Source organism: Anomaloglossus baeobatrachus, chromosome 9 (assembly GCF_048569485.1).
Source record: "Anomaloglossus baeobatrachus isolate aAnoBae1 chromosome 9, aAnoBae1.hap1, whole genome shotgun sequence".
Classification (NCBI taxonomy): domain Eukaryota; kingdom Metazoa; phylum Chordata; class Amphibia; order Anura; family Aromobatidae; genus Anomaloglossus; species Anomaloglossus baeobatrachus.
In genome coordinates this window covers 91,681,652-91,705,773 of record NC_134361.1, presented here as the reverse complement: position 1 = coordinate 91,705,773, position 24,122 = coordinate 91,681,652, and the positions used below count along the sequence as shown (strand labels likewise).

Below are 24,122 nucleotides of genomic sequence, written 5' to 3'. Positions count from 1 at the left end.
TCTAGGCTGCCATCAAAAAATCAATCCATATGGCCATGTTTTCAGAGTGGTGATCATTTTGTTAAAACGTGTTGGGAAAAGACAGTTAATTACAAGAGGTAAAATAAGACTCCTGCTGTATGTTAGCAGGTTTTTGCTTTAACGCCTTTTGTTCTGGGTGGTTTCGGTGCTGAGTGAAGGGTGATCTAAGACCCGTTCATTTTATTGCTCACTTAGGGTCCATTTACACTGCAAGATTATCGAGAATGAGCATTCCTAGGATAATCTTGCAGCATAAAGAGGCTGTTGATCAGCCAACGAATCAGCAAAGCACCCATTCGTCAGGTGAAATGACCTTTTCTACTGCAAAAAAGAAAATTCTCGACAGCACATCATCCTCTGTAAAAAGGACTTGCGCTGCCGAGAACAATGGCAGCCTATACACACTAAACAATCTATTACATATCATTCATTGGATATCGTGAAGCGCAGACTGCCTGTGTAAACTGGCTACTAAACAGTTGCTGATCAGTAAATATTTACCAATCTGCCAGCAATTAATGCTGCCGATTGATTCATGTGAATAGACCTTAAAAGGTTATTTCCATCTCCAAGATCCTATCCTAATATGTAGTAGGGTGTAACACCCATACCAGCGTCCCCATGCTATCCTGCCCCCTCCCCCGGCAGGGATGCTGGCTCTTTCACCTTTCTGACCATCCAGTGGTGGCTGTCCTGTCACTGGTCTATGCTGCTCTTCCCTAGGGCAACTGCACACCGCACAGGCCTCCTGAGAATGCCTGCAAGGTGCGCCACTTTCCTTAAAGGGTCAGTACGCCTTCACCCAGAAGTTAACTCTCAGCTTGCTGAGTGGCTGCAGGTATTGAAGGCACCTTTCCCTTAAGGGAGGTGCCTGGGAAACAAGTTCCTAATGTTGCTAGTTCTCAGGTTCCATTGTGCGGCTTCTGCTGTCATTGTGCTGTATTCTGCTGATTTGTATCTGTGTTCCAGTGCATTACAAGTCTACTGCTGCTGCCGCAACCATCCACGCCGGCTGACTACCATGATATCCACTGCAGCAAGTGTCTATGCTGGCCACCTACCACGATACTCACTGCTGCAAGTTTCCACATCGGCTGTTGCTACCTCACCCATGCATCAATCCCTGCCAAATCCATGACACCGGCTGTTGCTGCTGTTCCTCATCAGATACTGTCTGTGTTGGTAACCCTGAGGCCAGGTGTTGTAGCATCAGTCTTCCCGAGTGGCCCCCGGTCTCACACCTGTAGCTCAACAACCTCACTATTAGAGGTTCTGGGGAAAACCAGGTATAGTTCCGCAGTCATGCCCGTCTGGTTTTTCTGTGTGCTGTGGGTCCGCAAATTCTGTGCTCACCCTGCAAGCTTAACATAGGTATAATAATAATATTAGCAAATACCTCCAATTACAAATGTAGTATAGTTCTTCTGATTCCCTATGTTGCTTACCTCATGTTCAGGGCATTACAGGACCATGGTTACGAACGACCATGCATATAGTGACAGTTAAGGCCGCTTTACACGCAACGACATCGCTAACGAGATGTCGTTGGGGTCACGGAATTCGTAACGCACATCGGGCCTCGTTAGCGGCATCGGTGCATGTGAAACGCACGAATGACCGTTAACGATCAAAATTACTTACATTATCGTTGATCGTTGATGCGTCGTTCTATTCCCAATTATCGTTGCTGTTGCAGGACGTAGGTTGTTCGTCGTTCCCGAGGCAGCACACATTGCTATGTGTGACACCGCAGTAACAAGGAACATCTCCTTACCTTCGGCCGCCGCCAATGAGGAAGGAAGGAGGTGGGCGGGATGTTATGGCCGCTCATCTCCGCCCCTCCTCTTCTATTGGGCGGCCGCTTAGTGATGTCGCTGTGACGCCGCACGAACCGCCCTCTTAGAAAGGAGGCGGTTCACTGTCCACAGCAACGTCGCTAGGCAGTTAAGTATGTGTGACCGTTCCTAGCAATAATGTGTGCCACGGGCAGCAATTTGCCCGTGACGCACAACCGACGGGGGCGGGTGCTTTTACCAGCGACATCGATTGCAATGTCGCTGTGTGTAAAGTGCCCTCTAGTTGATAGTGGTTGCAACCATGGATACCTAAGGTCCTGCAATGTCCTGCACACGAGGTAAGTGACAAAGTGAATCAGAAGAACTATACTACATTTCTATTTGATGGTATTTGTTAATATTATTATTACACTAACTACATACTATATTAAGATAGGATCTTGGAGATGGGAATAACACTTTAAACCATAATAGTTGACTGGAGTACATTTTTTGTGGTGGCGCATGGCAGCTGAAAGTTGCACCAAATTCATTACAAGACACATACCTTTTAATAAATGTAATCCTTTTATTTTATATGGTTTAAAAAAAAAGGCCCCATATGGACAAAACGTCTCATGTTTTTAACCCTTTGTGTGCTGGGATCAATAAAAAAATCCTTAAGGAGGAAAACGTGTCATGGCTTGGATACTTGGAACTTTACACAATCATTGGACACCTGATCTAGAAATGGTGTTCATAATTGGGCCTCATTGTGTTATCATGTATCCTGCAGAAACCGCTGTTGTGTAAGAAGGATCCAGCCCTAAACAAGTGAAGCTTCGGGGTCACACAGTTGATGTGTGAATGATCTTGGAGCAATTTGATGGGCCTGTCACAAGCTTTACCTGGTCCTCTTGTCAACGGCGCAGCATCTCTGACAGGCTTTCCCTCACTCTGCCGTTTTTAAGCAGCGTTCTTGCCACTTTATATTTATTCCTCGATGCACCAGAGAGACTCTGCGCTTCCGATCAGTGATTCCCAGTGACACTAGTGTATGAGTGGCCTACAGTTTGACAGCATGGAAAGTTGGCACGTTGTCACTGCACGGGTGCAGACATGGCCACTGTAGTACCTACATTTAAAGTTATTTGCTGTTGGCAAATAAAGCCATGCGGGTGCGCCCTTATGCCAAGTTCTGAACATAGGGTGAAGTGAAATGTTTTAGATGAAACATTTTCACTTAGTTCTGGGGTGGACGAAGAAGGCAAAAGGCCCGAATACAAGAATTACAAAGTGACTCTTTGCTCTCTGAAATGTCCAACATGGCTGGTCATAAAATTTGTTAGTCCCTTACATGCAATATAATAGTAGGAAGATTATTATTATTATTATTATTATTTATTATTATAGCGCCATTTATTCCATGTGAAAAGGGGTACACATAATAGGGACAACTACAATAATCATAAATAAGACAAGGCACAGACTGGTACAGGAGGATAGAGGTCCCTGCCCGCGAGGGCTCAGTCTACAGGGGATGGGTGAGGATACAGGAGGTGAGGGTGGAGGTGATCATGCAGCGCTATAGTAAACTGAGGGTTACTGCAGGTTGTAGGCTTGTCAGAAGCGGGGGGGGGGGGGTCTTCAGGTTCCTTTTGAAGCTTTCCAAGGTAGGTGAGAGTCTGATATGTTGAGGTAGAGTGTTCCAGAGTATGGGGGAGGCACGGGAGAAATCTTGTATGCGATTGTTGGAAGAGGAAATAAGGGGACAGGAGAGAAGGAGATCTTGTGAGGATCAGAGGTCGCGTGCAGGGAAGTACCAGGAGATTAGGTCACAAATGTCTGGAGGAGGCAGGTTGTGGATGGCTTTGTATGTCAAGATACCTTGAAGGTGGCAGCGCCCCCTAATCTATTGGACTACAATGTGGCAGACACAGACACAAGAGGGCCCCGTGTAAAAACAGGATATGGGCAGTCCAATAATGCAATTGTGGAAGAAGCCACTTGCTGCTTTGCAGGTGGTAGTGGCCCCTCTTCCTTCAGTGCAACTGCAGAGGTTGCAACAATGATATGTCCACTGCTGGATCACACAAATAGCATGTTCACACCTGAGATCATAATGATATATTAGATTTAGAATCATCTATCTACCACTATTTGGACATTTTCCTTTACATTATATGCCTGGGTCCACACAAATTTGTAATTTCTCAGGCCAGTCATGTCTGCAATTTGCAGACAAGACTGTGTCCACAAAACAGGCAACACTAGTGTACTTTATCTGATATTTAGGTCCGTGTGTACAATTGCTCATGGGCAATTTCATATTAACTTAGGCTGAGTTCACATGTCCAGTAATCATCCATTAAAATGGATCCTGCCGAGATCTGTTGGCAAAAAAGTTCTGCAAACACAACTTTTTTTATCCACTGTTAAATAACTGATGTGTGTCGGATCCGTTTTTTAACATGGGGGTCTATGGAGATCGGATCCATTAACGGATTGCTTTTTAGTCATCTGTTTTACTTGCATTTGTAACATCTGTTTTTTTTTTTACAGGATCCATTACAAATGGAACATAAATAGCAATTGGTTAATGGATCAGTCCTCCATAGACTCACATCTCAAAAAAACGGATCCTGCAGAAATCATTTTGCCAACGGATCTCTGCAGAATACGTTCAAACGGATGATTACAGAACATATGAGCTTAGCCTTACATTGTCTGCATGCAGTCGATTTTACATATTAACAGCACTTTGATCAATAATACATTCATCTGAATCGGTCCTATGTATGCATTGGACGTACTAAAGGTTTAAAGGGGTTGTCTTGGACTATAACAGTGTTGACCTATTCCTAGGATAGATCATCAATGTCTGATCGGTGGACTGTGCAACACCTAGTACCCCCAACAATCAACTGGTCAGCTCCATCAATGCAATAGTGGCCCCTGGTGTGTACTGCACATCTGTCTCCTAATGATTCGAAAAGGGGGTGGATATCCAGTACCTAGCTGTGACCACTATACAGTTGATGGAGTTGTGGTTTGCAGCTCTGCAATTGACCAGTACCGGGTGGCGTTGATATCGGGAACAGCTGATTGGCAAGTTACCGGGTATCGCACTCTCCACCGATCAGACATGGATGATCTATCCTAGGGATAGGCCGTCAATGTTAAAGTCTCAGACAACCCCTTTAACTGTAGCGACTCTTCTCCAGCCCCTCATAGTTCCTCACCTGCCTTTGAAACAATTTCATACAAAGTTTATATTGTACCAAAATGGGTTAAAGCCTCCAACTTTCTTGGCCTGAATTTCTAAATATAGATGATGGTAGGCAGAGAGCGTAGGAGGCATCACAATCAGTGACTCACACAGCAGCAGTTGCCTGAAAGTCTCCTACAGAGCATACAATAATTCAGAGGCAAAACACTGGCAAAGCTTAAATGATGTATTAGTGCTGACTGCGTGTTCCACCAAGTTGTACGTAAAAATTTTCAGAGCCTGAAGAACTATCGATGTAACTCATAAATGGTGCATTTTAGACATGTATGAAACACGCGAGTGGTCTTTGTAGTAAGGTTGTACTGTGTGCGTCAGCCTGTGATATAGATCAGTGAACGATCACAGTAGGATTTCTTTATGACTGATAAAGCAGATGCTGTTATCTGAGAATCACTACGTTTGCTTCCGAAAATCTGCATTTTTACATTTAGCCCAGAATGTGCATCGCTTAATGCCCTTCATCTAGTGAAAGAAAGATAAAAGCCGGCCTGACAAGTGCACTGTATTTGTTTCTTCGTAGATTACGATGTCTGTCAGGCGGAAAGTTATGTTAATTAAATGGTAGAAAAGTTCCTGAGATGTAGAAATACTGCAAAATTGGAAAAGCAATTTTTCCTTTTTTTAAGATCAATCAACTGTACAATGTATTTAGAAGAGAGGGAATTTTTGCTCCTTCTGATGGCATTGATGGCTGGCTTTGGGCTGATTGCGTATAAGAAAAAACTGAGGGCATTACCAATATAAAAGGATCAACCAGTATGAATACTGAAATGTATGCATGAAACGGAATCACCAAATTAATATAACATTATTAACAATAATAGAAGCCAAGCAAAAATCAAGTTATTATTATTATTATAGCACTGTTTATTCCATCGCGCTTTACAAGTGAAAAGGGTATACATATAAACCAGTACTACAATCATTAACAAGACAAAACAGATTGGTACAGGAGGAGAGAGGACCCTGCCTGTGAGGGCTCACTGTCTACAGGGGATGGGTCAGGGTACAATAGGTGAGGACAGAGTTGCTTGCACAGTGGTGTACTAGACTGAGAGTTATTGTAGGTTGTAGGCTTGTTGGCAGAGGTGGGTCTTCAGGTTCCTCTTGAAGCTTTTCACGGTAAGAGAGAGTCTGATATGCTGGGGTAGAGCGTTTCAGAGTATGGGGGATAAGCTAGAAAAGAGAAGCGCTAATAGGGTTTTACCAGATTAAACACACGGTTAGCAAATGGTAAATGCACTCACCGATTGAGGTTGTGAGAGGTCACAACCACCCCAGATAGCATGAGATAATGGCAGCTGCTGCGGCCCCACGTGTTTCAGACTTCAAAGTGGAGAGGGAGAAGGGGTTAAACCCGCGCAATCCGCCAGTAATCCAGAAGGAGATGTTGATAAATTAAACAATCTTTTATTCCATGGGTCTACGCGTTTCAAGGTCTAAGACCTCTTCTTCAGGACCAGTAAATCAACACTCTGATTGTTTAATTTATCAACATCTCCTTCTGGATTACTGGCGGATTGCCTGAGAGTATGGGGGAGGCACGGGAGAAATCCTGTATGCGATTGTGGGAAGAGAAGATAAGAGGGGAGTAGAGAAGGAGATCTTGTGAGGATCTGAGGTTGCGTGCAGGTAGATACCTGGTCAAATGGTTAAAAGCATTTAAAAAGCCAAAAGGCTACAAAAGACAATAATCCAAGGTGTGCCTGTAATAAGGTTGTGCCTAACCTCAGCCTAATATATAACGACTTGTGCAAATCGCAAAATAGTTCCTGAGATGTGTAATTGAAATGGTGGGTACCATTTCTTTTACACATCCCATTAAGTACTGTATTTTGATATTTGCATAAGTCGTTATTTATTAGGTTGGCTTTGGGCTGATGAGGCCAACGCAAGATGTAAGCAACTGACAACACACCACCTGATTTCAGTGTTCACTTCTTGTTATAATTAGGAGAGTTCCCTTATTATTGGACCTTCTGGACTTCTGTACAAAGGATTTAGCTTTATGCATGAGCTTATACATTTAAACTCAAGGGAACGGAATGTATTGACTTCGTGGTCTTAAACATATAGCATTAACCCGAAATTAGAGAAAAGTATTTTGGCTCACCATGTGATAGTCATCCCAGGATCAACAATTCAAGTCTCAGGATTTGCGAGAGAGTTGACATTCTGTGCAGCTGACGATGAAATTGTGTCAGATGAAGTAAAGGCTCCCAAACATATTAAACCAACATCTGCCTCCCCGGCCGATAATGGCAGGTTCAGCCGACACTCTAATGTGGATGGGTCACCGGCCAACTCATCATCAAGGAAGATGTTGATAGGCCATTTCAGATTTTGGATTGCCAATCGTTTTGTCTTTCTAGAGAGAAAACTCTGGTAGAAATGTATTTGAGTGGTTTTCCCAGAGAGAGCACAAGAACTCTAGAGAGAGCTTCTATGTTTGAGGGAAACAGCCAAGGAGCATCGCAGCTGACAGACATCTAATGTGTATGGCCGGCTACTCTAGCACACCCCATACAATCATCCCATTTTTATTTCTTCACTAGCTCTAGCACCCGGTGTTGCCTGGGATAGTAACTGTCTATGTCTCTCTCCCAGTCTCTGTCTGTGTGTCGCTGTCTGTCTCTTTCCTTGTCTGTCTGTGTCTATGTCTCTGTCTGTCTGTTTCTATCTCTCTGTCTGTCTCTGTATCAGTCTGTCTCTATATCTGTGTCTCTGTGTCTGTCTCTCTATCTCTGTGTCTGTCTTTCTCTCTCTATCTCTATGTCTGTCTCTGTCTGTGTCTGTCTGTCTCTCTCCCCATCTTTCTTCGTCTGTTTCTTTCCCCGTCTGTCTCTTTCCCCGTCTGTCTCTTTCCCCGTCTGTCTCTTTCATGGTCTGTCTCTTTCCCGGTCTGTCTCTTTCCCGGTCTGTCTCTTTCCCGGTCTGTCTCTTTCCCGGTCTGTCTCTTTCCCGGTCTGTCTCTTTCCAGGTCTGTCTCTTTCCCGGTCTGTCTCTTTCCCGGTCTGTCTCTTTCCAGGTCTGTCTCTTTCAAAGTCTGTCTCTTTCCCCATCTGTCTCTTTCCCCGTCTGTCTTTGCCTGTCTCTTTGTCTCTTTCCCCGTCTGTCTCTTTCCCCATCTGTCTCTTTCCCCGTCTGTCTGTGTCTCTTTCACAGTCTGTCTCTGTCTGTCTCTCTCTCTGTCTCTTTCCCTGCCTGCCTCTGTCTGTCTCTCTCTCTCTGTCTCTTTCGGTCTCTCTCTCCATCCGTCTCCCCACCGACATCATATTACCTCACACATAAGCTTCTTATCCTAACAACTTATTTTGTTCCTATAGCAACCAATCACAGCTGCTATTAATAACCTGTAGTTCCAGGCTCTATTCACTTTAATAGAGGCAGGTTTTTTGGAGAGTAACTGTAAAGCGCGGAGTTAATTTTTCCCATCAAAAAAGAGTCCACGATGTTCTCAGAGTCACATGAGGCCTCTGTGCAAAATTTCGTGATTCTAAATGCGACGGTGCAGATTCCTTTAGTGGACATACATACATACACACACACATGCATACACTCAGCTTTATATATTAGATTTAAAAAGTTCCAAAGATAAAAAAAGGACATCCTGGCACATGTGTTTCCAAACTAAGGAAATATTGTGTAGTTCCTAATCATAGCTTTGTCAAAAATCATCCATGAGCAACTCTGCATCTCAAAACTAGTGTAGGATCAAACCGCACCGTCTGCAGCTGCTTGTAGTGTTGGATGGATGTTGCATTACATTGAGAGCCATAGTGTTCTTTCTCGTAGTAGGGTTGTATTATTACATGTCCTCTTTTTAAAGATGAGGACAAAAAAATGAATGTGAAGTGAGGTAAGAGGAAAGTATAAGGTGCTAACCATGTACAGTGTTGCTCATGTTGAGTGTTGGAGCTGATTTCCACGCAGCACACTTGGCTAGTGTTGCAGGCTGCCTATACAATGGCCTTGCAGCATAAGTGCTGTTATCTCCAGCCTGCAGGCTCGTTCGCAGGAAGGTGTTCATTACATATTCCTTGTTCCTTTCACTGTCCTATTCTCTGCATGTCCTGGGCCATCAGTTAATACCTCTTTCATTATGAAGCATGACAAAGGCTGGACAGGGCAGGCCAGAATTACTTACAATGTTATTTAGTGTTACACACACACATATTTGACAATATAATTATACGCTTTGCCTCTGGAATGTTTCTTGGATTGTTGAAGTAATAAGGGAAAGCAAGTCTGGGATGTAAAGTGAAATGAATGGTAGTGATAAAATTCCCTGGGTCCTCCCTGTGCCATGCCTTGTACTGTCAGTGATGATTATATATGGTTTGTTTTACATATATGCTTCTATGCTTCTAGCCATTTGTCAAACTATGGCTAAATTTGAGATATAGATAATACGGCCACCATCATGGCAATCACGGGATTACTGCTGTCTAGTGTCCAGGAAAGAGATCTTTATCCGAGAGCTCTGAATTGTTACCATATGCAAAAATGGGGTCCCTTTAATTCAAGCAAGTGAAATACAAGTCAAAGGCAACCATCATTACCATCTCCACATTAATACACCAACTGAACTTTTCTGGGACATCTATCTCATAGGTCAGAATACAATAAATGTAATAATAAAAGTGTTTATAGACATGTATCATAACAACATGGCAGCACAATTTTGGAGATACTAAATTCTGAAAATAAGTTCATTTAATGTTAGATTGTTGGACATCTCATGACTCCTGTACTTCACTTGCTACAGTATATTCTAAGGCAGGGATCCCCAACCTGTAGCTCGGGAACCACATGTGGCTCTTGGGCCTGTGATGTGTGGTTCGTGGACCTGTGATGTATGGCTTACAGGCCTGTGATGTGTGGCTTGTGGACCTGTGATGTATGGCTTACAGGCCTGTGATGTGTGGCTTGTGGACCTGTGATGTATGGCTTGCTGGCCTGTGATGTGTGGCTCACGGTCCTGTGATGTGTGCCTTGTGTGCCTCTGATGATTGGCTTGTGGGCCTGTGATGTGTGGCTTGTGGACCTGTGATGTATGGCTTACAGGCCTGTGATGTGTGGCTTGTGGACCTGTGATGTATGGCTTGCTAGCCTGTGATGTGTGGCTTGCGGTCCTGTGATATGTGGCTCGTGTGCCTCTGATGTATGGCTTGTGGGCCTGTGATGTGTGGCTCACAGACCTGTGATGTATGGCTTGCAGGCCTGTGATATGAGGCTTGCGAACCTGTGATGTATGGTTTGCTGGCTTGTGATATGTGGCTCGCGGACCTGTGATGTTTGGCTCGCGGTCCTGTGATGTGTGGTTCGTGGGCCTCTGATGTATAACTTGTGGGCCTGTGATGTGTGGCTCGCACACATCTGAGATGTATGTCTTACTGGCCTGTGATGTGTGGCTAGCGGGCCTGTGATATATGGCTTGCGGGCCTGTGATGTGTGGCTCGTGACTGTCTTGCAGCTTAGTGCACTAGCACCAGGTCTAAGAAACAGCTATGAATAGCAGGTCTCCACATTGTGACTTTTGTGAGTATCCAAACATAGAAGAGCAGATCTAAATGGGGTAAGGCAGGTTTCCCTGGATCTTGGTATACTGCCTCAGTGTGGTTTCTGTGAAAGAGCTTTGGCTGTCATTATACCAGTAATGGGGGCTCTGGGTGCCACTACGGTAAGGGTATGATAGTTCTGAACCAAACTACCTTCCATTGGGAAAATAAATAGTACAAAAAAAAAACAGTTTTTCTTATTAGAAAAATATAAAAATAACACAGGTCTGCAAAAAAAATGTTTCGAGATCTGTTGTGGTTATTCCACGTAATCTTTATGTTTTTGAGTGCGCTGAATCCGAAAATGACCGTTTTGTCATAGGACATCACGTTTTCTGACAATTTAAGTAACTATGTTAAATAAGACAATACCTCAAAATAAATGAAAATAGACTCATAAAATTAATTTTTTATTACAAATGTTTCATGAAAATTATGTTTTTAACTGCAATGAGCTCACTAATACACACTAAAATCGATTCTTCTTCCCTGTGAGGCTCCTCTTGGTACATTTACGCTTGTGAGTAGCATCTGTAATGCCTCTCTGAAGCGTCCAACAGTAGTCTGCCATCATTGTAATGCTCCATCTTCCCTGGTATCTTCTTTCTATCTCTTTAATGTCCTGGTGGAATCGTTCACCTTGCTCTTCACTCACAGCTCCCAAATTGTCAGGAAAGTTGTCAAGGTGGGAATGGAGGAAATGCACTTTCAAACTCATCAGGCAACCTAAGGCCCTGTGCCCACAGTGCTTTTTTTTCAGCACAAAAAAAGCAGCTTTTTTCTGTGCTTCTTTTCATGCTTTCATGCTTTTTTCATGCTTCTTTTCATGCTTTCATGCTTTTTTTCTTGCTTCTTTTCATGCTTTTTTTCTTGCTTTTTTTCATGCTTCTTTTCATGCTTCTTTTCATGCTTTTTTTCCTGCTTTTTTTCATGCTTTCATGCTTTTTTTCCTGCTTTTTTTCATGCTTCTTTTCATGCTTTTTTGTTACTATTGAATGCTTGTTTCAGCTCATTAAAGTTGGATGTGAAAAAAAGGTGTTCTGATATCATTTCCTTGTTCAGCCCATTTTTTTCAATCTCCATTTTGGAATAAAAGTGACATGAAAATGATGATCTATTAGATCGTTTACCAGCACCGCTATTTACCGGCTCATGCAGGTGAATAGCGGTGCCGGGAATCAGGTGCTCGGAGATCACCGTTGCTATAGCAACCTGCTCATTAGGTTACTATGGCAACGGTGGTAGCGGTGATGTCACCGCTTACCAACCTGCAGTCTCTGCTAACTCATTGAGTGATTAGACAGCACGGGGATTTGAAGCGTTCTTCCTCCCCCGTGCTTTCTGATATAGCAGAGCTAGATCGGTGACAGAAGACCAGGATTGAGGAGGGGTGAGAGGGAGTAATAAAGATGGAGTCCCTAAGTGTGTCTGTGTATTTATTTTTAATAAAGTATTTTTTGTGTGGTGTTTTTTTTTAACCCTTTATTGGAGATTCTTAATATCCAAGTCAAACTTGGCTTCACATTAAGAATCTCGGGCTTAATACCAGCTGGTAAAACAAAGCTGGTATTAACCCCTTATTACCCAGCGTGCCACCTGGCACCATGTCCACTGGAAGAGTTGGATACAGCGCCAAAAGATGGCGCTTCTATGAAAGCACCATTTTCTGGGGCAGCTGCGGACTGCAATACACAGCGGGTGGCCCAGAAAGCTTGGGCCACTCAGCATTGCGGTTTCCAGTCCCCAGCTGTCTGGTTGTACCTGGCTGGACACAAAAATTGGGCTAAGCCCATGGAATTTTTTTTTTAATTTTTTGGCAAAAAAACTCAAGAAAAAAGGGCTTAACTGGATTTTTCATTGCCAGTGAAGGTAACACCAAGCAGGAGGGGTTAGCAGCCAGTAGCTGTTTAAGTTACCCTAGCAATAGAAAATTCAGCGAGAGCCTAAGCATTTTTTTTACCCCTAACCCTTTTGGGTTATGTGTTTGTTTTTTTTGTTCTTTTTTTAATGAATTAAAAAAAAAATCGACATGGGCTTCGCCATATTTTTGTATGCCAGCCAGGTACAGCAGGCAGGTACGGGTGGCCTCCAACCCCCAGCTGCCTATTTGTACCCAGCTGGGAACCAAAAATATAGGGAAGCCCTTTTTTTAATTATTTCATGAATTTCATAAAATAATTAAAAAAAAAAAACGACATGGGCTTCGCCCAATTTATGTGTCCAGCCAGGTACAACTAGGCAGCTGGGGACTGGAATCCGCAGTACAGGGTGGCCCAAGCTTTCTGGGCCCCCCCCACTGCGAATTGCAGTCCGCAGCTGCCCCAGAAAATGGCGCATTCATAGGAAGCGCCATCTTCTGGTGCTGTATCCAACTCTTCCAGCGGCCCTGGTATCGGGTGGCTCACTGGGCAATAATGGGGTTAGGGCCAGCTTTGTATTATCAGCTGGCCCTAAGCCTGAAATTCATGGTGTCACGCCAATATTAGACATAGCCGCCATGAATTTCTAGTAAAGATAAAAAAAACACAACACAGAGAAAAATATTTTTTATTAGAAATAAAACACAACACAATTAGTGACTCCATCTTTATTGAACTAAAGAACCCCCCTCCGCCGTAGTCCTGGGTCGAGGGTCCCGCGGTGTCCAATCCGGATCCAATATCATCTGATCAGATCGGATTGCCTTCTGATCAGATGATATTGGATTCAGGTCTTTGAACCTGACACAGGTTCAAGGACCTGAAACAGATTACACATCAGCTGATTGTCTAAAAGTCCCATGGGCTCCAGGACCCGCTGGTAAGCAGCTGATGCTATCACCTGATAGCATCATCCGATCGTTTACGTCCAGGGAAGATCAGCTGATTTATCATCTGTTTATTAAAAAGCCGGCAGGCTTTTCACCGATGGACGTAATCAGCTGCTTACCGGCGGGTCCTGGAGCCCATGGGACGTGACCCAGGAGACTGCAGAGAGGTGAGTAAGGTGAAGAGTTCATCCCAGCAGCGGATCTCCAGGAAACCCCGGTGATCCTCCTACATGAACTGTATTCACCTTGTGACATCCCCGGACCTCCCTGTAGAGTGGTGTTGGTAAAACACTGCAAGAACACTGAATGTCTGGTGCACGGCACAAGGTGAACACAGTTCATGCAGGAGGATCACCGGGGTTTTTCGGGGTTCACCTTGACGTCAGCGGGGGTTGCCTGCATTTATGTGGCATAGGCTGTGCACCAGGCATTCAGTATTCTTGCGGTGTTTTACTGCGACATCTCTTTGCAGGGAAGTCCGGTGATGTCAGGAGGTGAATTCAATTCATGCCGGAGAATTACCGGGGGCTTTCCTGGAGATCCCCCGCTGGGATGAACTATTCACCTTGTGAGGTCAGCGGGGGTCCCTGCATTGTTTAATGCCACAGGTCGCTGCAGAGAAGTTCGGGATGTCACAAGGTGAATACAATTCATGCAGGGGGATTACCGAGCAATGCCCCCCGCATTCCTGGCGATCCCCGCTGGGATGAACGCTTTACATTGTGACATCAGCGGCGGTCCATGCATTGTTTACCGCGACACCTCGCTGTATAAGTTCGGGGATGTCAGGAGGTGAATACAATTCATGCAGGAGGATTACTGGGGTATTTCCTGGAGATCCCCCGCTGTGATGAACTCTTTACCTTGTGATGTCAGCGGGGGTCCCTGCAGAGGTGTCGCGGTAAACAATGGGAGATAAGATAACAGCTGGGGACGCTGGCTATGTGGCTTTCTTCTATGAAGGAATCTACATAGCCATAGCTTTCTTTTCTCCCTAAAAACGCCCAAACGCATAAAATATAAAGCAACATGGGCATTACACATGCGTTTTTTCTTGCTTTTTTCCCTGACTCCATTGAAGTCAATTGGGGAAAAAAGCAGGAAAAAACGCTAAAACAATTGACATGTTGCTTCTTTTTTCAGCAAGAAAAAAAGCAACTGAAAAAGAAGCAACGTGGGCACAGCAAGTCCCGATTCTCATAGACTTTGCTGGGATGCTTTTTCCTTGCTTTTATTGATTAAAAAAAGCAATGAAAAACGCTAGAAAAAACGCTGTAAAAACGCCCTGTGGGCACAAGGCCTTAAGCTTGAAATGCTTTCAGCATTCGTCCGACGATTTGTTTGTAGTCAGGGTCTATTGCCTAAAAATTTCTCTACGACCTCTTTAAATGCAATCCACCTTTCTTTTTGAGGATGCGTCATGGTATTGATAAACTCTTGATCATCTATAAGCCTTCTAATGTCTGGTCCGACGAACACACCTTCCTTCAATTTTGCCTCCGAGAGGCCTGGAAACTTGGTGACCAAGTATTTGAAGCATTCTCCATCTTTTGGAAGTGATTTTACGAATTGCTTCATCAATCCCAATTTGATGTGGAGAGGTGGTAGAAGAACTTTATGGGGAGGAACCAAAGTTTCTCGGAGAACATTTTTTTCACCAACTGTGAGCACCCTCAACTGCCAATTCTTCTTGGTCCAGTGATTTTGTCGGTCTCAACTGTCCCATAGACACAGAAAACAAGGGTATTTGGTATACCCAGCTTGTTGCCCGAGCAGCATGCACAAGACTTTCAATTCCCGCACACTTTCCAACCATGGTCTTCATATTTAAGTTTACGAAGAACCAATTCCAAGTTCTCGTAGGTTTCCTTGAGGTGTACGGAATGACCTACAGGGATAGAAGCATAAAAACCATCGTTGTGGACTAAAACTGCTTTGAGACTTCTTTTTGAAGAATCTATAAAAAGACGCCATTGCGCTTAATCATATTGGATTTTGAATTGACCCATCAAACCTTCGACATCGATGCAATAAACCAACTTATCTTCCTGGGCAAAGTAAGGAACAAACTCGTCTTCACGATGTCTGAACCATGAAAAAGACACTCCTGGCAACAATAAATTCTTGCTTTTGAGCCGAGTAACTCCGTGGCATCTTTGGGAAGATTTAAGTCTCTTACCAAATCATTCATCTCCTCCTGGAAAAACAATTTTTGTCCTGTATCATCTTCAAAGTCAGAACTTCATTCATCTGGTTCAGGTATGACTCCACCTTCATCGGACATAGTTATCTCTTCCAAGGTAGCAGGGGCCTTGGGTACTGGTATATCTGTGCCATGGGGGATGGAACGAATTGCTGAGTGAATATTGGGGTATGAAATGGAATGCTTCCATTTTGAATTATACCCTTTCACATCGCATGAACAAAAGTAACAATCGTCACTATAGTGCTTTTGCTCTCGCCATACCATAGGAATCCCATAACGGAAAGCTTTTTTCTTACCCTTGAACCAATTTCGGAGGTCCTCAACACACCGTTTGCACACTTTATGAGGCGCAAAAGCTTTATCTTGATCTCCAAGCTTTAGTCCAAAATATGCGAAGTATACTTTTTTCACAAAGTCTGTAATATTCAGCTGTTGCTTCAACACTGCATATTCACCACAAATGTAACAGAAACTGTCAGGCGAATTAATACACTTTCGCTGAGCCATAATGCTAATTTTGGGAAACACAGTTGAATATGAAGAGCTAACACGAACTGAGATTAAAAAGTGTGAACAGGCGAGAACAAAGATAAAACAATTGAAACAAGCCCGGCATGTCAGAGCCCGCTCATTCAGCTTGCAAAATGTTGATGCTGGTTTCATTAGCTCACTCTGAAAGTTCTTTTCTTTGAAAGTTATATTTTTTGGCATTATATATCTTCAATGCATTGATGTGAATTAATTAATATTAATTTTGACTATCAAAACCCTAAAAAAAGATGAAAAATGATGAAAAATTTACTAAATTTGAAGAGAATTTTGCATTTTGTGGCAAATCCTGACGTCCAGGATTTTTTTCAATATTTTTTTCATTTTCAGCACACCAAAATACATGGAAACTAGATGAAAATAATCAAACATCTTTTTAGTCGCAGACCTGTGTAATCTAAGGGTTGCATTGTCCCATAAATGACCAGTTTAGGGCATGCTTTCTTCCTATCTGCAGAGAATATATTTCTGCTATTGCCTTGGAGTTGCTGTATTTATTCTGTGTTTTCTCTACCTAAATTATAGTATAGTAAAAGAAAAAGAAAGAACAAGTATCCAAAGCAATTCCTCTTTTTCATTCTAGTGTCCATCAGAACCCCTTTTGGCTTAACCTTGATAAATAGCCTATGTAGACTAAGTGGATGATGGTGTGGATCTATCTATGTAATATAGGCACGTAAATTAGATGTATTTGTAGTGCTGGAGCCCTCACAGGAACAGTGAAGCTAGCGTATTTAATCTGGAGTCAAGTAGAAAAGCTCTTGGGATTTGATCCGGATTCAAGCTGCATGCTCCACTGGGCCGTCCTTGTATTACAGATTAGGGTAGACTGTGGAGGGCTGTGACATTATCAAGTGCTGCCTTCTGTCCCAGGGATAGTTAGCTCTGCTCGGCTGCTCGGCCTTGACTGCGTGTCTTCTCCTTTCCTGCTGTGTTGTAGAATGAAGAGCTGGGCATCACACATCAAGCACTATATTGTGCGAGCAATGCAAACCGATAAACGCCGGAGAATGAAAATTGCCCATCTCCATGATTTCTAGCCATCATTATTGCCATCTTTATTGAAACCGGAGCATCTTAGTGATTCAAGACTTGTACTGTATATTTCCTTCACCTCATAGCTTACAGGGTACGCTGCCTCACACATATGCCAGAGACCTGCAACATCAGCCGAGGCCTAAAACTAGAGAGGGCAGAGGTCGTAGATGCTTCTGGGCCATTGTAAATGAGCCGTCAAAAGGATCCTACGCACTACAGTGTATAGGTCCATTTATGCTGCACGATTATCATCAACCAATGTACCTATTAAGGCCTCTTTCACACATCTGTGCAAAACACGTTCGTATGTGTGTGTGTTCAGCGTGTGCTGTTCCTGTGCTATCCGTGTGATATCTGCATAGCACATGGACAGCATGAACTTCTATACTTACCTGTCCATGGTGCTGCTGTGTTAGGCGCTGCTGCTGCGTCCGGTCCGAGGTGCAGTGAATATGCAGTGAGCATAATAAGCGGGGGTCAGAAACAAGTGACAGCAGTGCTGGAGACATCAGCGGTGGAGACAGGGGAGTATAAAAAATAATTTTATTTCATAGACATGTGTTTTCTCCAATTCGTGTCCCACTGATGTCACACGTAGCACATCAGTGTGCGGGCCGTGTGACATCTCATCCGTGCTACTGGAGAAAAACGGACATGTCTAGGTGTGGTGCACACGGACACAAGTCCATGTGAAAACACACAAGTGTGCGCAGACCTATTCATTTTAATGAGTCTACGTAGGTCCGTGTCTACAGTACGCGTGAAAACGGACATCACATGTACCGGACACACAGACATGTGAAGGAGGCCTAACTGCTTGTTTCATGATAATCATGCAAAACACTTGCTAGCCGGCTCTAAGGCCATGTGCACATGTTCAGTATTTGAGTTTTTTACCTCAGTATTTGTAGCCAAAACCATGGTAGCACAAGACCCACTCCCATTTAAGTAAAATAATTACACAACACAAAATAAAGTTGGAAGAAATAGGCCGTGATATTTATTAAGGGATTACTAAAACATTCCAATAAATATAATTACAATAAATAATTCCATATAAATACAATGACAATAACCATAAATGATGACCAAATCCACCCAGCAACTAGCTGGGCGATTATCCCACTAATAAACAAAATGACAAAACCTAACAGCTCCATCCAAAGGGCGGGAGGGCGGGTGCTTCTTTCTTCTTGATCTTGCGGCGACTAACAGCTGACGCCGCAATCCAGGTATTTAAATAGTATCTTCTTTCCCGCACTTTTTACTGACAGCCAATGAAATGTTCCAAAAAGCCCGCTCAAATACAAACTGGCCAAAAACTAGTTCAAACCTGCTCGTGGCAGAATTACCACAGCTGGCTAAAAAATTCATTAACCTTTAGTTAACCACTGCCAACCATTGAAATAAATTAACCTATAGCTAAACTGAAATTAAATAAAAATTAAATGAGGGGGTCTGTGCGACCATGTGTCCCCCATGCTATACAGCTATTGGGGGACCCTGGCAGGAGTGAAAAAATCAGAAGGAAAGTATAATAGAAACACGGGCTCCACTTCTGTATTATTCACCCACTCCTGGTTTTGGCTACAAAGACTGAGGTAAAAAGTCACCAAATACTCAACATGTGCACATGACCTTAGAGGCAGCTTATTCTTATTCCACCAGTTGCAGGTTAACCCGTAGGCCACCTGCACACGTTGAGTATTTGATGAGGTTTTTACCTCAGCATTTGTAACCAAAATCAGGAGTGGGACAGTCAGAGGAAAGTATAATAGAAACACGTCACCGTATTATTCACCCACTCCGGGTTTTGGCTACAAATACAGAGGTAAAAAAAAATCACCAAATACTCATTGTGTGCACGTGGCACAGTTGTCTTTTGGACTGCACAAAAGCTTGTCCCTCCCAGCGGCATATCATCCAGGGTAAATTGTACTCACTCTGCAGAGAACAATGACTGCCTATGCATAGTGAACAATCTATTATGGCTGCACAATATGGAGCTGACATTGTGACACATTCCCATTATTACCATTAGACCACTAATCCAATGTATACCAGGCCTGAGTCATCAAAGCTTTCGCAACAGAATTGTGAGGTAAAAGCTTTGACAAGTCAGAAAATTTAAGTGCCACTCGGAGTTGTGCCTAAATTTTGCTGCTTTCGGCTTTTTCATGACATTTTCTCCCAGCTCTGACTAAAAGGGTGGAGTTGGGACAAGGGCAGGATACCACAGCTCGTCTAATTCATGTTAATGACGAGCTGTGGTTTTCTATACTCCAGAAATCTCACTCTCAAGACACCACTCATGAGAGGCTCCAGATTCATGAAGAGGCGCATCTATCTCCAGCAGCCTGCTCATCAAAAATGTGCGTGAATAACGCTGGTCTTGATAAATCGGACCCATCATCTTTACTGAAAACACATTACTTACACCAAATGATCAAATAAAAAAAAAAATTAAAAAAATGAAGTGGTTGAAAAAACATGCCCATAGAAACATACATAGCAGAAACACCAGGCGTTACAATATTATATATAGTAATTGCCAAGATAGAGTCCAGAAACTGTCGGTTAGTTTTTGTCTTTTTGCTCCCGCTTGTCTGTGTTTCAAATTGTGTGCCGCCCCTGCAGCGGATCGAACCGCTCGGATCCAGGGGTGGTGTTCATTTGTGGCTTGAGGGTCTCCAGAACCGGGGGCTTAGGGGAAACACTCAAATGTAAAAGGGGGTATTTACAGGGGATTTGGTATAGTTCGTGATGCCACCCATGGTCTACAGTAATTGGGAGTACCGCCGCTGTCGTTGGGAGCACCCGGGGTGATGGAGTGGGGCAGCTAGGTGATGTTGCCCTCCACTGGTAGGGGTAGGCCCCGGGACTCTGGTGGGTGATGCTGGGACGTAGTGCAGGGGTCAGTCAGCAATGAAGCAGACGCTGACAACAGGGTAAACCAAATCTCTGAACGCCGTTTCCTCTCGAGGGGAGCTCATCCGGGTCCCGTCCCCTGCAGCACTGCTTGATGGTCCGTAACCTGCCTCCTGGCACTAAGTTTTAGATTGTCCGTTGTGGTCCGGTAGCTTGGAGCTATCCGGGCCCAGCTCCACACTAAGACTAAGTGAAGGAGCCTGCTTTCAGAAGCTCACGCTTGGGATTTCAGTGCGCTGCTTGCTAGGAAACAGCAAAAGAGAAAAAAGGATCCAGCACGAATTCCTACTTTAAAATGAATAATTTCTTTTCCTTTATTGGTGCACTTTAAAAACGTGTGAAGACCGAAGATAGAGACATACATCAGTACATAGGATCGCTTAACGCGTTTCAGACTTCGAATTTAAAATTTAAAACCAACAGGGTCCTTAATCATAAGTCTTATGATTAAGGACTCTGTTGGTTTTAAATTCGAAGTCCGAAACGCGTTAAGCGATCCTATGTACTGATGTATGTCTCTATCTTCGGTCTTTACATGTTTTTAAAGTGCACCAATAAAGGAAAAGAAATTATTCATTTTAAAGTAGGAATTCGTGCTGGATCCTTTTTTCTCTTTTGCTGATATCCATTATATGCTGGTTAGGACTTACCAGCGGATCTCGGGCACCCTGAAGATTCAGCAGTTCGGGTGACAGGTGAGCTAAATTTTTTCCTTACCATATTCTGCTTCCTAGGAAAGCCCTATCCCCCTCGTTGCGCTAGTGCCCCCGACCTCTGAGCTGGGTGGGAACAGTCCATAAAGGCACCATTCTCCTCAGGTTAACTGCCGGGTTGCCTAAAGCTTCTCCCCGACCTAGGGTCCGTGTACCCCATCGTGCCTTCGCTCCCGGACCGGTGATAGGACCAGGCTGCTGGCCGTCCTCCTTGACGGGTTCCAGGCACCTAGACTCAATCACCTGTGACCGGGGGTCTGACTCCTCTAGGTCCAGACCACCGTCTGCGACCTAGTCTGCTTTTCCCTGGGAGCTCCAACTCCCAGCTTCCTCAGAGCTCACCACAGCTCGAGGGCTACCACTCAACTAACTTGACACCTCCTTGTCTGACCCCTAAGTGGGCGGCCCTATTCCTGCTTAAGCAGCCCACTGGTGTGCCTGACAGGCGTGGTGCAAAGTGTATCTAGGATTTGTGAATGCTGATGGAGGCAGTACTGCAGGTTAGAGACCCAGAACCATGGGGGGTTGAATACTGCATGGGTAGGGCAGATTGTGCAGTACCCTGTGACGATCTGAATAGTCCAGGGGCGTTACAATTGCATAAAGCAATAATTGAGTCTGGCTTTGATTTCAGGACAGGAAAGGCTTTGAACATTAGCTGGTATAAGGGCTCATGCGCACATAACTGCAGAATATTCTGCAGCGATTTTGACAGCACATGTGCGCTTCAAATCGCTGCAGAAACACTGTATAATGAATGCAGTATTTTTGTTAAAAAAAAGCCGATTTCATGCGCTATGGCTGCCACCCCCACCATAGACAGAGTGGGAGCTGCATCCAGAATGCACAAATAATTGACATGCTGCTTTTATGAACGCACGGATTTGGGTCAAAATTTTAGCACCCAAATCGCTGCGTTCAAAAAAGCAACAAGCGCACGTCTCATGCACAATCTACATTGTGCAGGGGACGCAGGACGCATGCATTTACGCTGCAGTGCAATACGCAGTGTAAATGCATGTAAGTACGCAACGTGCGCATGAGCCCTAACAATATAGGAAAGTGAGGGAAAGGGAGTTTCTTTACCTATAGTGCTGGCAGAATGCCGATGAAGAGGAAAAACCTGTATAGTTTAAGGCGGGCTTTATACGCTGCGACATCGCTAGCAATTGCTAGCGATGCTGAGCGCGATAGCACCTGCCCCCGTCGTACATGCGATATGAGGTGATTGCTGCTGTAGCGAATATTATTGCTACGGCAGCTTCACACGCACATACCTGGTCGGCGACGTCGCTGTGACCGCCGAACAATCCCTCCTTCAAGGGGGAGGTGCGCTCGGTGTCATAGCGACGACGTCACTAAGCGGCCGGCCAATAGAAGCAGAGAGGCGGAGATGAGCGGGACATAACATCCTGCCCACCTCCTTCCTTCCTCATTGCCGGTGGACGCAGGTAAGGAGATGTTTGTCATTCCTGCAGCTTCACACACAGCGATGTGTGGTGCTGCAGGACTGAGGAACAACATCGTACCGGCAGCAGCAGCGATATTATGAAAAGGAGCGCCGTGTCACCGATCAACGATTTTTGACGTTTTTGCGATCGGTGATTGTCGCTCCTAGGGTTTACACGCTGTGATGTCGGTAATGGCGCCGGATGTGCGTCACTAATGACGTGACCCCGACGATATATTGTTACCGATGTCGCAACGTGTAAAGCTCGCCTTAGGCTATGTGTACAAGTTGAGTATTTGGGTGCAGAAATTTCTGCATTTCTTGGTGGGAAAAATGCAGCCCAAAAACGCTCGTTTTTGATGCATTTTTATGTGTTTTTGCATGCGTTCTTCAATTGAATTAAACGGGTGAAAACCGCAGGCAAAAACGCTGGAAGAATTGACATGCTGCAGATTATTTTCTGCACCAAATCTGCAATGAAAAATACTTGCTTCAGGATTCTCATTAACTTTGCTGGCATCAGGATTCATGTTTTGTGACAAAACTGCACTAAAAAATGCAACAAACAATGCAACGTGTGAATACAGCTTTATATTTGTGTCTGTTGAAATAGACTGGATCGATTGTGCCGTCCATACAATCAAATGCAAGTTGGAAATAGTTTGTAAACCTTTGTAACATTTCTCTGCTGCACACAGGTCCATTGTGAGGATACATTGGCATGGATCAGTGAGCACCATCTCATACACTGCCTCCTTCTTTGCCTTATCTCCATAAGCTCAATTGTTTTTGTTTTTATGTTGTGTCGCTGCCTGGCATCAGATTTTATGTCACCCTATGAATGCACTGATTGGGATTCTGGTGGTATATACTAGGTTATCTTATGCAGTACTGCGGCCGTCATTCACCTACGTCTTTTGTGGTTTGTTGTGTGTTTTGAAATGAATATATTTGTTATTATAAACCAATGCAAAAACAACTGATCTAAGTAACGCTGATGACCCTCTCTTGTCTTTGCAGCTGATCAGCGGTGGATCTATTGTAAGTGCTGAGGCAGCATGGGATCACGTCACCATGGCCAACCGGGAGTTGGCATTTAAAGCTGGAGACGTCATCAAGGTCCTAGATGCTTCTAATAAGGACTGGTGGTGGGGTCAGATAGATGATGAGGAAGGATGGTTTCCTGCCAGCTTTGTGAGGGTAAGTTGCTCAAAATAATATATATCTATAATAGTGTACTGTGATGCATGTGACCTATAGTAATGCTAATATTCATATTACCACATGTATCAGCCTGCATATCAACATCACCTCCTCCAGCATTAATCATGTTAACTATAGTGACATCATTTAATAGCCTAAAACCCAACAGCTGTTTCTAGTTCTGCATTGCATCAGTGAACACAAAATTATGCAGCGCTCCAAAAAAGAAAATATACGCTGAACTCAAAAGTTCATTTCTACACTGTACTGAATCTGCTGTGATAGTATGAAATGAATTAAAGTGAGTGAGAATATAAAGCATAGTGTGCCTAATGAGCAGGGCCAGATTAAGGTTGGTGGGGGCCCCTGGGCAGAAAATCTGGTGGGGGCCCCATAACGTTAACATTTTTAGCCATAACAGTAGAGCACGAACCGTAGCATTTAGATATAAATCCAATGAACATTTATCTTATCCTGTTCTGCCACATTCAGATTTACAGTACTACAATACAGACACAGTCCAGGATAAATCACAGCTGTCCACTTACACACAGAAAGCAGAGTTAAGGCTGCTTTACAC

General features: G+C 44.0%; 1 protein-coding gene across 6 annotated transcripts in view; it reads left to right on the top strand.

The window, feature by feature from the left end:
- ARHGEF9 (Cdc42 guanine nucleotide exchange factor 9) overlaps nucleotides 1–24,122 on the top strand; it is a 602,462-nt gene that overhangs the window by 376,537 nt on the left and 201,803 nt on the right. For all 6 annotated transcript variants that reach the window (XM_075323881.1, XM_075323882.1, XM_075323884.1 and 3 more), the window contains one exon: nucleotides 23,360–23,539. In XM_075323881.1, the coding sequence (XP_075179996.1) occupies nucleotides 23,360–23,539 (180 nt within the window). The remainder of the gene's footprint in view (nucleotides 1–23,359; nucleotides 23,540–24,122) is intronic.